Source organism: Pantherophis guttatus, chromosome 1, assembly GCF_059756535.1.
Source record: "Pantherophis guttatus breed Tessera chromosome 1, ASM5975653v1, whole genome shotgun sequence".
NCBI classification, from domain to species: Eukaryota; Metazoa; Chordata; class Lepidosauria; order Squamata; family Colubridae; genus Pantherophis; species Pantherophis guttatus.
In genome coordinates this window covers 189,339,288-189,352,515 of record NC_142063.1, presented here as the reverse complement: position 1 = coordinate 189,352,515, position 13,228 = coordinate 189,339,288, and the positions used below count along the sequence as shown (strand labels likewise).

The window sequence follows — 13,228 nt, the reverse complement described above, 5'->3', positions numbered from 1 at the left end:
CCTCTTGATTCATAAGAGGTACTTTCCTCTCTTGCTCTATTCTTTTATTTCTTCCTCGTCTTGGTTTATTGCTTTATTTCCCCTCCTTGTCTTCAGTAAGCCTTTATTATTTTTTGGGTCCTACATTTTCTTGATATTTGTTTCTTATTTTTATTTCCAAAACTAAAAAGTAAAAGTATATAATGTGCATATTCAAAATCCTTGATTTATTATTGTTTTCATTTTTAATATAATCCAAATTTCTTTTATAGCCAGACATTGACAAGAAAACATTGCCAATACCTCTCAAGGACAAAAAAAGTAGATGTTCCATGACAAAATGACCATAAAAAAAAAATGAAGATATTTCCCACAATAGAGAGCAAATAGAAATGGAAAATCCCCATTTATTTAAAAAGAAAAAGAAAAAAGATCAAAGATATATAAAAAAAGAAAAATGAAACAGTTAAGAACTAGTAAAATACAAAATTCTTGGCAGTAGAAATCTGATGCAAATATAAATCAAATCAAATCAATAGTGAAATTATCAAAGAGAATGTCTTTTTACGATAGGTTGCCATGCAGCAAAAGCGAAATTGTTTGATAACTCCAAAGCAAAGCAGTAAAAAGAAATAAAAAGTTCACATTTATAGCCCAGCAAGGGGTACATAAAATAAATCAGTGTTCAACCAGACGGTTAATTGAAAATGTAAATCAAATGCAAAAAGGTGATGCTTAAAAACCAAAGTGTATCTAAAGAGTACACTGACAGGAAAAGATTGAGATGGAGATATAGTTTTAATATATTTTTTAAATGGAATATTGCTCCAAGCCCAATACTTTTTTCTCAATAGACACGTTACAAAATTCCCAGATTAATTTCCATAGCCATGCATTAAATGGACATACTCCTTTTCATATATTGTTTTTATCCATTCCATTTTTAGGGAATGTACATAATTCCATTGCTGACTTCTGTTCTCCATGATGAATCTCAGTGGGAGAAACCCCATGAATTCTATCCTGAGCATTTTCTTGACTTTGAAGGAAAATTTGTGAAGAGGGATGCATTCATGCCATTTTCTGCTGGTAAGATTCTCTGATGTCATAGATTATGTTCCATAAATGGCAACCAGTGGTGGGTTGCCCCCGGTTCGGACTGGTTCACAAGAACTGGTAGTAAAACCGGTGGGAGGCCCCGCCCACCGCCCCGGATGTTGTCATCAGCGATCTGCACATGCGCAGAAGCAAGACGTGTGAGCGAAGCAAGTGCATGCACATGATCCTGTTACAAACCGGTAGTAAAGGTAAGTAGAACCCACCCCTGAAAGCAACCCTTAACACCTTGTTTGAAAAGAAAACAATTTATACAATGTTGATCTCATAGACCTTACAGTATTTTGACAAAGTTTAGGCCTCATGGACAACATGTGTGGCCAGGCTCATTCAGGGACTAGTTCAGGGTCTACAACCTTAAACACTCAAAGAGCCATTTGGACCCATTTCCCACAGAAAAGAAAACACCGGGAGCCACAAAACCTGGGTAGGCGTGGCCAGTTCGATGTCACTCACTCCCACCCAGTCACATGACCCCCTAGCCATGCCTACTTAACTGATCATTAGGGCAGAGAACACTTGTTAAAAAACACTGGAAGCCACAAAACCCTTTTGACACCTCTCTCTCTTTCTCTTTCCCCTCTCTCTGCATCTCTCTCTCTCTCTCTCTCTTTTCCCCTCCCTCTCCCCCCTCTGTATCTCTCTCTGTGTGTATTTCTCTCTCTTCCTCTCTATCTCCCCATATATTTCTCTGTGTGTGCCTCTCTCTCCCCCCTATTTCCTGCTCCCTCTCTGTATCTCTCTCTGTGTCTATCTCTCTATCTCTCCCCCCTCTCTATTTTCTCTCTGTGTATCTCTCAGTATATATCTCTCTATGTCTCTCACTTTCCCCCTCCCTCTCTTCCCCTCTCTCTGTATCTTTCTATGTCTCTTTCCCCCTCTTCCCCCCTCTCTCTGTATCTCTCTCTGTGTATATCTCACCCTCCCTCTTTCTCTCCCCCTCTCTTTATCTCTTTCTCTCTGCCTCTTTCTCTCCCTCTTTCTCCTCCCTCTCTGTGTCTCTATCTCTGTCTATCTCTGTCTATCTCCCTATCTCTCCCCCTCTCTATCTCCCTCTCTCTCTCTTCCCCTGTCTCTGTGTCTCTTCCCTCCCCCTGTCTATCTCCCCCTCTGTATCTCTCTTTGTGTCTCTCCCCTCCCTCTCTCAACCCCCCTTCTCTATATCTCTCTCTCTGTGTCTATCTCTCTCCCTCCCCCATCTCTCTGTATCTCTGTGTATGTTTGTATGTCTCTCTTCCCCTATCTTCCCCTCTCTCTGTATCTCTCTCTCTCTCTCTCTCTCTCTCTCCCTCTCTCTCTCTCTCTCTCTCTCTCTGTATCTCTTCCCCCCCACCCAGATTCTGATATGAGGCATTAGGCAGACCATGAGGTACTCTCGCAGTGTCTTGTGCAGCACAGTGAACTTTAGGACACTTCACAATGGGGATATGGGGGTCCCCTCCTCCTCCTGGAGTCCATTATGACATGGAAACAAAATGCAACCCTGCCCCACTCACCCCTAGCAAGAGAATGTGGCTTACATCTCCGAGCTGAAGCAGTGGGAGGTGAGGGCTGCCTTGCCTGCACAAAGGCAAATAAAGGGCCACCTTACTTCTACACAAAAGCTCCAACTATCACTTTGCTGTGTCCCCCCCACCCACAGCTCTTCAGTCAAGTGCCATGGGCGCGAGCTCCAGCCTGAAGCAGCAGGAGGTGAAGGCTGTTTGAGCACAAATGTGGTGTGAAGGAAAGTACAGGGCCATTTTGCTTCTGCACAAAGGCTCCAGAGACTCTCCTCCTCCTCCTCCTCCTCCTCCTCTCACAACCCCCTGGCTGATTGTGGCAGGGCCCGGAGGGTGCACATGAGTGGGGAGCCCCTCCTCAAGTGAGCAGCTTGGCTCAGCCAAAGCACAGCAAAGGTGCACACGGGGTAGGCAGCTGCTCACTTGAGGAGGGTCTCTCTGCTCGTACACACTCTCCAGTCCCCACCACAGCTGGCCCGGGAGTCATGAAAGAAGGAGGGGGGAGGGGAAGGAGGGAAGCCTCTACCATGACTCACACTTGTTCCTCAGCCAGGCCAGGTTTCCAAAAAGAAGAAAGAAAAGGAGTAGCAAAGAGCCCCAAGGAGAGCTCAGAGAGAGACAGAGAGAGAGAGATGAGGGGAGGAAGGGAGGGAGGGAGGGAGGGAGAGAGAGAGAGAGAGAGAGAGAGAGAGATGCACACACACAGAGACATAGATAGAGACATAGAGAGAGGGGGAGACCGGGTAACGGGTCTCTGGCTTTTTCCGAGCCTGACCCCCGGAGTGGGCCTGCGAGGTTCGGCGGGGCCATCCCCCTTTTCCTCCTGCCCTGAGCTTCTTAAGGCCGCAGTTGGGCACTGCAGGCCCATTCCCCTTTCCATCGTCCTGTCCTCCTGGATCCCATTCCCACCCGACCAGCCTCGTGTTAGCGAGGCCGGTGTCGGTCATGGCTGGGTTGGGCCAGTGTCTCATGGTAGAGAGCAGGTTGTGCGTCTCCCAAATTGACCGAGGCACACCCAGAACCAACAAGTGTTGGAAGAATCTCCAGCAAGAGTGAGGTGTCGGAGAATCGACCTTGGCCATTTCTCCATCCCTGGCGGACACTCTTACCTTCTCAGGCCAGGCAAGGAGTGACTGGGAAGGGAGGGCGAGGTGCGGGGCCAGCCAGTGATTGGACAGGGAGCTGCAGCAGAGGGCCCAAAGATCTGCATGTGGCTCTGGAGCTGCAGGTTGCCGACACCCAGACTAGTTGATTCAAAGTCTGCCTGGGCAATCATCAACCCTGTGCCTGAATTACTGTTATTCCTGCTATGCTCAGTATCAGCATTTCTGCATTTTGGCAGTCTGGGATGAATCTTGTCTTTCAGCTTCCTGGCTGACTGGGACCTTCAGATGGACACAGACTTTGGTTCTTCATAGTTTGACCCCTTTATTAGCTTTTCTTAAGCTTTTATTGTTAGATCATAGCAATGTATCAGAGCATAAAGTGCACCAAAGCAAAATAAATAAGATGGTAAAGAAAGAATGTTAGAGAGAAGGGAAATTAAACCAGGGGTACAATTAAATACATTTAAAAAATTCTAAGTTTAAATTTTATTTTTTAATTTATTTTTATCATACTTATATGGCGCCCTTCTCCCAAAGGACTTGGGGCGGCTCACAACAATAAAACAACAAGACAGTAAAATGAATACTAAAACAATCCAATTAAAATCCCTGACAATTAAAACTAAAACCCCCAACAGATCAGATTTGTTGAAAAAGCCACATCTTCTTCTTTTTTTTTAAACAAACTTTATTCGTATTTAAAAAAAAAGGACATTTAAAACAATTATAAGAAAAACTGAACAAGTTTTCCTTAATCAAACACACAAATTACAAGTACATATACTATACATATATAGTGCTCAACTTCATCTATCAACTACTTTCTAATGTTATATATACATATATATATATATATACGCACAGTGACTTATTTCCTTCTATATCTCTCTGACAGTGCAGTTGTTTATTTGCATTAATTTCTCCTAACTTTCATCTCTAAGCATTCCCTCTCTCTGACTTATCCACTGGTACCAGCTATTCCATATTTTAAAGTATTTTGAATCTTCCTTATCCTGTAATTTTAGGGTTAATTTATCCATCTCTGCGCATACATAGATTTTCTGTATTACTTCCTGATCAGTTGGCAAACAGTCTATTTTCCAAAGTTGTGCCAAGGCTAATCTTGCCGCTGTTATAATGTGGAGTATTAGGTATTTTATGTCCTTCCTAATATTCTTATTGATCATGCCGAGTAAAAAGACTTCAGGTGTTAATTCAATTTCGTGATTCAATTGAAATTGAAAAAGCCACATCTTCAAGTCATCGCGGAAAGAGCAGAGGTCGGGGACATTCCAGAGCCCAGTGGGTAACTCGTTCCAGAGGGTCAGGGCAGCCACAGAGAACGCCCTCATCCTGAGCACCAACAGGCGACATTGTCTGGCCGATGGCATCTGGAGGAGGGCAGTCCTATGTAAGCGCACTGGGCGGTGAGAGGTTGGTAGGAGGTGGTCCTGAAAGTTCCCTGGGCCCATGCCATGAAGGGCTTTATAGGTAAGTGCCAGCATCTTGAAGTGGACCCGAAGGACCACCGGCAACCAGTGCAGCTCACGCAGGAGAGGTGTAACACGGGAGTAATGGGAAGCTCCCGTAACAACCCATGCGGCCACATTCTGGACCAGCTGGAGCCTCTGGGTGCACCACAAGGGCAGCCCCATGTGGAGGGCATTGCAGTAGTCCAGACGAGAGATAACGAGAGCATGAGTGACTGTACGGAGGGCATCCCTATCTAGGAAAGGTCACAACTGGCGCACCAGGTGAACCTGCACAAAAGCCCCCCTGGTCACGGCCATCAGGTGGTCAACTAAGGACAGCTACAAATCCAGGAGGATGTCAAGATTGCGAACCCTTTTTAGAAATGAGATCTTACAAGCCTCCTACAAAAACAAGTTGCAAGTGGCAGGACAAGAAGTGGCAGTATTCAAAGAAATACCACCTAAAATGTTGAAATCCAAGAAAGAGTTTGCATTTCTGGCAGATGAACTTAGAAATCGACAGATACAATACAGATGGGAAGTTCCAGTCGGATTAGTGGTGAATTATGCAGGAGAGCAATATCGCCTTAATACAATTTGGAAAGCAAGAGATTTCTACACTAACATACTAAAGGCTAGATACCCACCATCTGGAGTTAAAAAAATAAGAGATGTAACAGAGGGGAGGAAAGAGGATCTGCAGAAGCAAGCAGAAGGTGGAGCTATGAGTATGCAGGATGAAGCACTGCAACTTTCAAGTGCTGTCCAAGCATGGGATATAGTTGAAAAACAAGTAGAAGTTAAAGATCAAAGACAAACCAGAGCAGTTACTAAACATAAAGAACAAGAATTAAAAATGTTACAAGTGCAGGCTTTATTACAAGAAAATGTGAATACTGGTACAGAAGCTGTGGGAGGGGCAAGACCGAAAAAGAAATTCCAAGAGGATTACCAAGCGGCTCTTGCCAAGCTTCGAGATTCTGAAGATGGCTTCTAGGTTTTTAACCTGAAATGTCAATGGTTTAAATTCACCACAAAAAAGGAAGAAAATATTTCACCATCTGAGACAATTTAAAAATGATATAATATGCCTGCAGGAAACACATATAAGGATAACTGATCAAAAATATTTAATAAATGCAAAATTAGGAACACATTTTGTTGCGTCTGCCCCGGAAAAAAAGAATGGAATAGTGATCTATCTGAAAAGAGACTTGACAGCTAAATTAGTTGAAGCAGATCAACAAGGAAGATATTTGGCAATTGAGTTACTGATAGAAGGGAAAAAGACACTTTTAATGGGGATATATGCACCCAACCAACAACAAGAAAAGTTTTATAAGTTGATACATACAAAATTATTATACTGGGACTATAATTCATGCATACTGATGGGGGATTGGAATGGAGTAATACACCCCAATATTGATAAGAAAAGACTTTTACAATCTACTAAATTGCGAGCGAGACTGCCTAAATCTTTTTTCAATATGATGGAGGATATGGAATTAAGAGATATTTGGCGTGAACGGAATCACAAAGAACAAGATTTTACATTTTTTTCAGATAGACATCAATCTTTTTCGAGAATTGATTTTATATTAATTACAAATTATTTTTTTCCAGGGTAAAGAAGAAAAAGATTTGCCCCAGAATTTTAACGGATCATAGTCCAGTTTGGATGGAACTGGAGTGTGGGGAAAGATCTAGGAGATCTTGGCAGTTAAATGAAAATCTTTTTAGATATGAGAAAAACGTAATAGAATGTAAAAAATTAATGAAGGAATTTTTTCTTTTCAATATGAATAAGGGAACACCTATGGATATGGCATGGGATGCTAGTAAAGCATATATGAGAGGAGTTTTGATAAATATGAACAATGCATATAGACATAGACAAACAGAAAAAAGGAGGGAATTAGAAGAAGAGATTAAGAAAAAAGAAAAGGTGTTAATATATAATCCAGGGGATAAGAAAATTAAAGAGGAGATTACCTTATTACGAGGGCAGTTTAATATGATGCTCTCAGATCAAGTGGCAACTAATTTACAATATGCTAAACACAATACCTTTTGTAATGCAAATAAACCAGGTAGATGGTTGGCATATATGTTGAGAAAAAAACAAAAATCTCGTACCATAGAGAAAATAGATTATAAAGGTAAAGAGGTTTATCATCAAAATATGATTAAAAAGGCATTTTTAGAATTTTACACAAGATTGTATACTGCAGATAAAATACAAGGTATAGATATAGAGAAATATTTGGATAGACAGAATATTCCTATAGTCACAGAGGAACAAAGAGAACGGTTGAACCAATTAATAACAGAGGAGGAGATCCTCTTAGCAATTAAACAATTAAAAACTGGCAAGGCTCCTGGTACGGATGGATTAACGGCTGTGTATTATAAATATCTACAACTGGAAATGGTTGTACCTCTTAAAGAATTATTTAACAGAATACAGTTGGGAGAAGGGGTACCACCTTCATGGAAAACAGCCTTTATTTCATTAATTCCAAAAGAAGATCAAGATTTGACACACCCAAAGAATTATAGACTTATATCATTATTGAATACAGATTATAAGATATTTGCTAAAATATTGGCAAATAGGTTAATGTCAGTAATGCAAAAAATGATTCATGCTGATCAATCTGGTTTTATACAAGGGAGGCAAATGAAAAACAATGTAAGACAAATTGTTGATATATTGGAATATTTGGAAAGGAACAACCAAATATCTGCGGTGCTTATATTTTTAGATGCAGAAAAAGCTTTTGATCGATTGGATTGGCAATTTTTATTGAGAGTAGTTCACAGGATGCAATTTGGGAATTGCTTTATGCAATCTATAAAAGCAATATATCAAGAACAGACAGCTCAGATAATTGTTAATGGCAGTTTAACAGAAACTTTCAAAATTGAAAAAGGTACGAGGCAGGAATGCCCTTTATCACCATTATTATTTATATTAATCCTAGAACTGTTGTTGAATAGAATATGTAATATAGATGAGATAGAGGGAATTAAAGTTAGAGATTATGAATATAAGGTACGGGCATTTGCAGACGATTTGGTTGTGACCTTAACTCAACCAGTGGAATCAGCAAAGGTTCTGATGGATATAATTAAACAGTATGGTCAAGTGTCTGGGTTTAAAATAAACGTTGGAAAAACGAAGATGATAGTTAAAAATATGACAATAAATCAAAAAGAGGAGCTACAAAGGGTAACGGGATGTGAAATAGTTAAAAAAGTTAAATACCTAGACACCTTCTAATGGGAAACTGTATAAATATAATTATGAGTTGTTATGGCATAAAATACAAATTGAAATGGATAAATGGAAAAAATTACAATTGTCCTTGTTAGGTAGAATAGCAGTTATAAAAATGAATGTTTTACCTAAGTTTTTATTCCTCTTTCAAATGATACCAATACTAAAAAAGGATGCCAACCTGGAAGAATGGCAGAAAGGTATTAATAAGTTTGTATGGCAAGGTAAGAAACCAAGGATAAAATTGAAAATAATGCAGGATATACGAGAAAGAGGGGGGCTGAAAATGCCCAATTTAAAATTATATTATGAAGCAGCTGTCTTATCAGCAATTAGTGATTGGATTAATTTAACAAATGGAAGGATTCTGAACATTGAAGGGCATGATTTGGTTTACGGTTGGCATGCTTACTTAGTGTATGATAAAAAAGTGGATAGAGCATTTAAAAGCCATATATTGAGGAATGCTTTACTGTGTGTCTGGAAGAAATATCAATATAAATTAAATGAAAAGATACCTATATGGACAGTACCCAGGCACGCAATAGAGAACACGAGCATAGAAAGCAGACAGGATGTAATTACATATACAGATATTCTTAATATGAAGGGAGGTATATTAAAATTAAAACCTTTGAAAGAGGAGAAAATAATTCAAACTTGGTTTCAGTATGTACAACTTCAAGCCAGATGGAGAAAAGATCAGAAAATTGGTATTATACAAAGCGATGAAAATTTAATAAAACAAACTAGAGACCAAAGTTCAATGCATATAAAAAGATTGTATAATATATTGATAGAGATAGATTCGGAAACAGAGCTAGTTAAAGATTGTATGATAAAATAGGCGCAGAATTTTGAACAACCAATAATGATGGAAACATGGGAAAAAATATGGGTAAGAAATGTGAAATTTATACAAGCGCAAAACTTAAGGGAAAATTTTTATAAAATGTTTTATAGATGGCATCTAGATCCAAAAAAATTGTTTTGTATGTACCCGAATGTACAATCAAAATGTTGGAGATGTGATTGTGAGGATGCTACATATTTCCATATTTGGTGGACATGTAAAAAGGTTAAAGTGTTCTGGATAAAAATTAGGTGGATCCTACAAAACATTCTTAAAAAGAGGTTAAAATTTATACCGCAGTTGTTTCTGCTGGGTATAGTTATGTACTGTATGGTTATAGAGACTAATTTGATTTTGAATTTAATAACTGCAGCAAGATTGTTGGTGGCACAATATTGGAAGAAGCAACATCTACCTACAATCCAAGAATGGACAATGAAAGTAACAAACCTACCGGAGATGGTAAAAATTTTGGCGTACATGAAGGAACATTCAGATGAAAGATATTTAAGGGACTGGAGAAGATGGATAGATTATATCCAAAGCAAACACCGGAATAAGAAGTTGCAGATAGGTTATGAATAAATATGTAGATATTTGGTGTGTTTTTAGGTAATTAAGCTAGCAGGGTAATTAGGAAATTGAAGAAATAAGAGATGCTGAATGTTATAATTATTTAGATTAGGGTGGATTATGTTTGTTGAATGTTATACCCTGTAATTTGTTCTGGGAAGAGGGGGGGGGGGTGGGCAGATGGGAAGGGGAAGGGGTGGTGGGGGTAAGGGAGGGGAGGGGAGGGGGTGGGGGTGGTAGGGAAGGGGGGGAATATGTAAACCTTCTGTAAAACTTTTTAATAATAATAATAATAAAAAGATTGCGAACCCTTTCAGAGGGAGTAAGCAACTCCCCTCCCACCAAGAGTGATGGGGTCACTAGATCAGGGGATGCCAGCATCCACAGCCACTCCGTCTTGGAGGGGTTGAGTTTGAGCCTGTTCCTACCCATCCAGACCTGTACTGCCTCCAAGCACTTAGACATCATGGAAAGGGCATCCCTGGGTTGGTCCGGGGTGCAGATGTAAAACTGGGTATCATCAGCATATTGCTGATACCTCACCCCGAAACTACGAATGACAACAAAATAAAAATAGAATCCTGAATTCTAGTGCTTTGAAACACATCTGAAAAAATCTAATTCAGTCATTCGAAGTCCAAGCCCTTGAATTCAACTACGGTCAGTAGTTTGGCCCTGATTTCATTGTAAACTGGACAATGAGGACAGAGGGAATAATATTTTCCCCTTGACACACTATAGAGATAGAGAGATGTTATTCAAGAGGACACTTAGCAAATCTCCCTACAAGCTGTGCCAAAGCCATGCTCTGCAGCCAGTGGGACGTAAGCAAACTTCACAGTGTGGCACTGATAATATTCATAACATTCTAGGAGAGGCTTCAGAGTTTTTATTCTTCAGGTAGCCCTTGATTTACAATCTCCTCTCGCCCCTTCTGTTTAAAATTTATGTGAAGCCGCTGGGTGAGATCATCCATGGTTTCGGGGTGAAGTACCATCAGTACGCTGATGATACTCAGCTGTACATCTCCACCCTGGGCCACCCCAATGATGCCCTTGAAGTGATGTCCCAGTGCCTGGAGGCCGTACAGATCTGGATGGGGAGAAACAGGCTCAGGCTCAACCCATCCAAGGCCGAGTGGCTGTGGTTTCCGGCATCCCGATATAGCCAGCTGGTGCCATCGCTGGCTATTGGGGGTGAGTCGTTGGCCCCCACGGAGAGGGCTCGCAACTTGGGCATCCTCCTGGATACACAGCTGTCCTTAGAAGAACATCTGACGGCTGTGGCCAGGGGGACTTCCTATCAGGTTCGCCTGATTCGCCAGTTGCATCCCTTTCTGGATCGGGACTCCTTATGCATAGTCACTCATGCCCTGGTCGCTTCCCATCTGGACTACTGTTATGCTCTCTACATGGGGCTCCCCTTGAGGAGTACCCGGAGGCTCCAACTGGTCCAGAATGCAGCCGCGCGGGTGGTTATGGGAGCAACATGGCGCTCCCACATAACACCTCTCCTGCGCAAGCTGCACTGGCTCCCGGTGGTCTTCCGGGTGCGCTTCAAGGTACTGGTTACCACCTTTAGAGCATTTCATGGCTCAGGACCTGGTTATCTAGGAGACCACCTTCTGCCACCGCTAGCCTCTCACCGACCAGTACGCTCCCACAGAGAGGGGCTTGTCAGGGTGCCGTCGGCCAAACAGTGTTGACTGGTGGCCCCCAGGGGGAGAGCCTTCTCTGTGGTGGCATCTGCCCCTTGGAACGAGCTCCCCCCAGAGATACGGAGGATCCCGGATTTGCACACTTTCCGCCGTGCCCTCAAGACCTTTTTATTCCATCAAGTGGGGCTGGCCTAACCCCTTTTTAATTATTTAATTTTAATTTGGATCTGTTCTTAAAAATAGAGGTGTTTTAATTAGTGGGCCAAATCTATTTAATATGTCTTTTAACTTGTTTTTAAATTTTATATTATATTTGTTTTATTTATGGCTGTTCATCGCACGGAGTCCTTCGGGAGTAGGGCGGTATATAAATTTAAATAAACTGAAATTGAAACAATCTCAATTGAGCCCAAAATTTCTGTTGCTAAATGATACATTTGTTAAGTGAACTTTGCCCCATTTTACAACTTTTCTTACCAGATTGTTAAGTGAATCACTGCAGTTGTTAAGTAGAATCGGTTGTTAAGTGAATCTGGCTTCCCCATTGCCTTTCTTTGTCACAAGGTCTCAAAAGGTGATTCAGGGACACTGCAACCATCATAAATATGAGTTAGTTGCCAGGCATTTTAATTTTGATCACGTAACCATGGCGATGTTGCAACAGTAGTAAGAGTATAACTTCGAATGCTTGTAAATGGAAGATTACCTGCAATAGCACCAGTAGATGACTGCATCACAATTGGATATTTATTAGCATCCTTTTCAAAAAGCCTTTCTCTGAATTTTTTTTCTATTCCAAGAACTAATTTCCTTTCCCAAAGAGCAGAGAATTAAGTAAGCAGAAGGGATGCCCTGGAAAGGCCTAAAATCTTCCTCATGAAGTTATTTTTGGATTATGTCCAATGGAATAATAATCCACTCATCCCAACACATATCTTGGCTCCCTCAATATCTGAACAAGCACCTTATCCTACAATATTTTAATTGCTCACTTCAGGAATCAAAAATCTTAAGGATAATACCCACATCTGTTTTCCATCTGCAAGACTAATCAAATGTGATATCTAGATAGTTAAAGGTGGGACATTACTGGTGTTGGCATTAATTTTTTTGACTTTATTTTCAGATTCAGAAATCTGCTGCCATTTATTAGTTAGAAAAATTATCTGTCTCCATTCCTTTACTGCATTTTTACTTCTTTCTATATCTTTGATCTGTTATTTTTTTTCCCTGTATACTGATCTCTCTATGATCAAAGAATATTGGGAAACCCTGTGAAATAGTTTAAGAAACCAATAAACACAAATATCTTTTTTTTTTTTTTGCCGTCAATGCTTACTTCCAGGTCGGAGAGTATGTGCAGGTGAGACCCTTGCCAAAATGGAGCTCTTCCTCTTCTTTACCAGCCTCTTGCAGAAATTTACCTTCCAACCACCCCCAGGGACATCTAAAGATGATCTGGACCTGACCCCTGTTTTTGGATTTATCTCCACTCCTGTGCCATACAAGACTTGTGCTGTGTTACGTTGATCTGACACAAAAAACTATAACAAGTTGTTTTCTCAGTCTTGAATTGCTTTCATTTTGAGAGGCACAATTTAATAAAGAATCCAGTATTGTCTAAGTTTCATGTGTTGTTTAGAAGATGAATGGTAATGTGGGGACATAGCAATAGTAAAACAAGTAG

At 40.7% G+C, this 13,228-nt stretch overlaps 1 protein-coding gene across 1 annotated transcript in view; it reads left to right on the top strand.

Annotated features, from left to right (window-relative positions):
* LOC117674495 (cytochrome P450 2K1-like) overlaps window positions 1-13,162 on the top strand; it is a 36,955-nt gene extending 23,793 nt beyond the window's left edge. The window contains exons 8-9 of the mRNA XM_034432542.3: window positions 927-1,068; window positions 12,887-13,162. Of these exons, the coding sequence (XP_034288433.2) occupies window positions 927-1,068; window positions 12,887-13,071 (327 nt within the window). The 3' untranslated portion in view covers window positions 13,072-13,162. The remainder of the gene's footprint in view (window positions 1-926; window positions 1,069-12,886) is intronic.
* The last annotated feature ends 66 nt before the right edge of the window (window positions 13,163-13,228 follow it).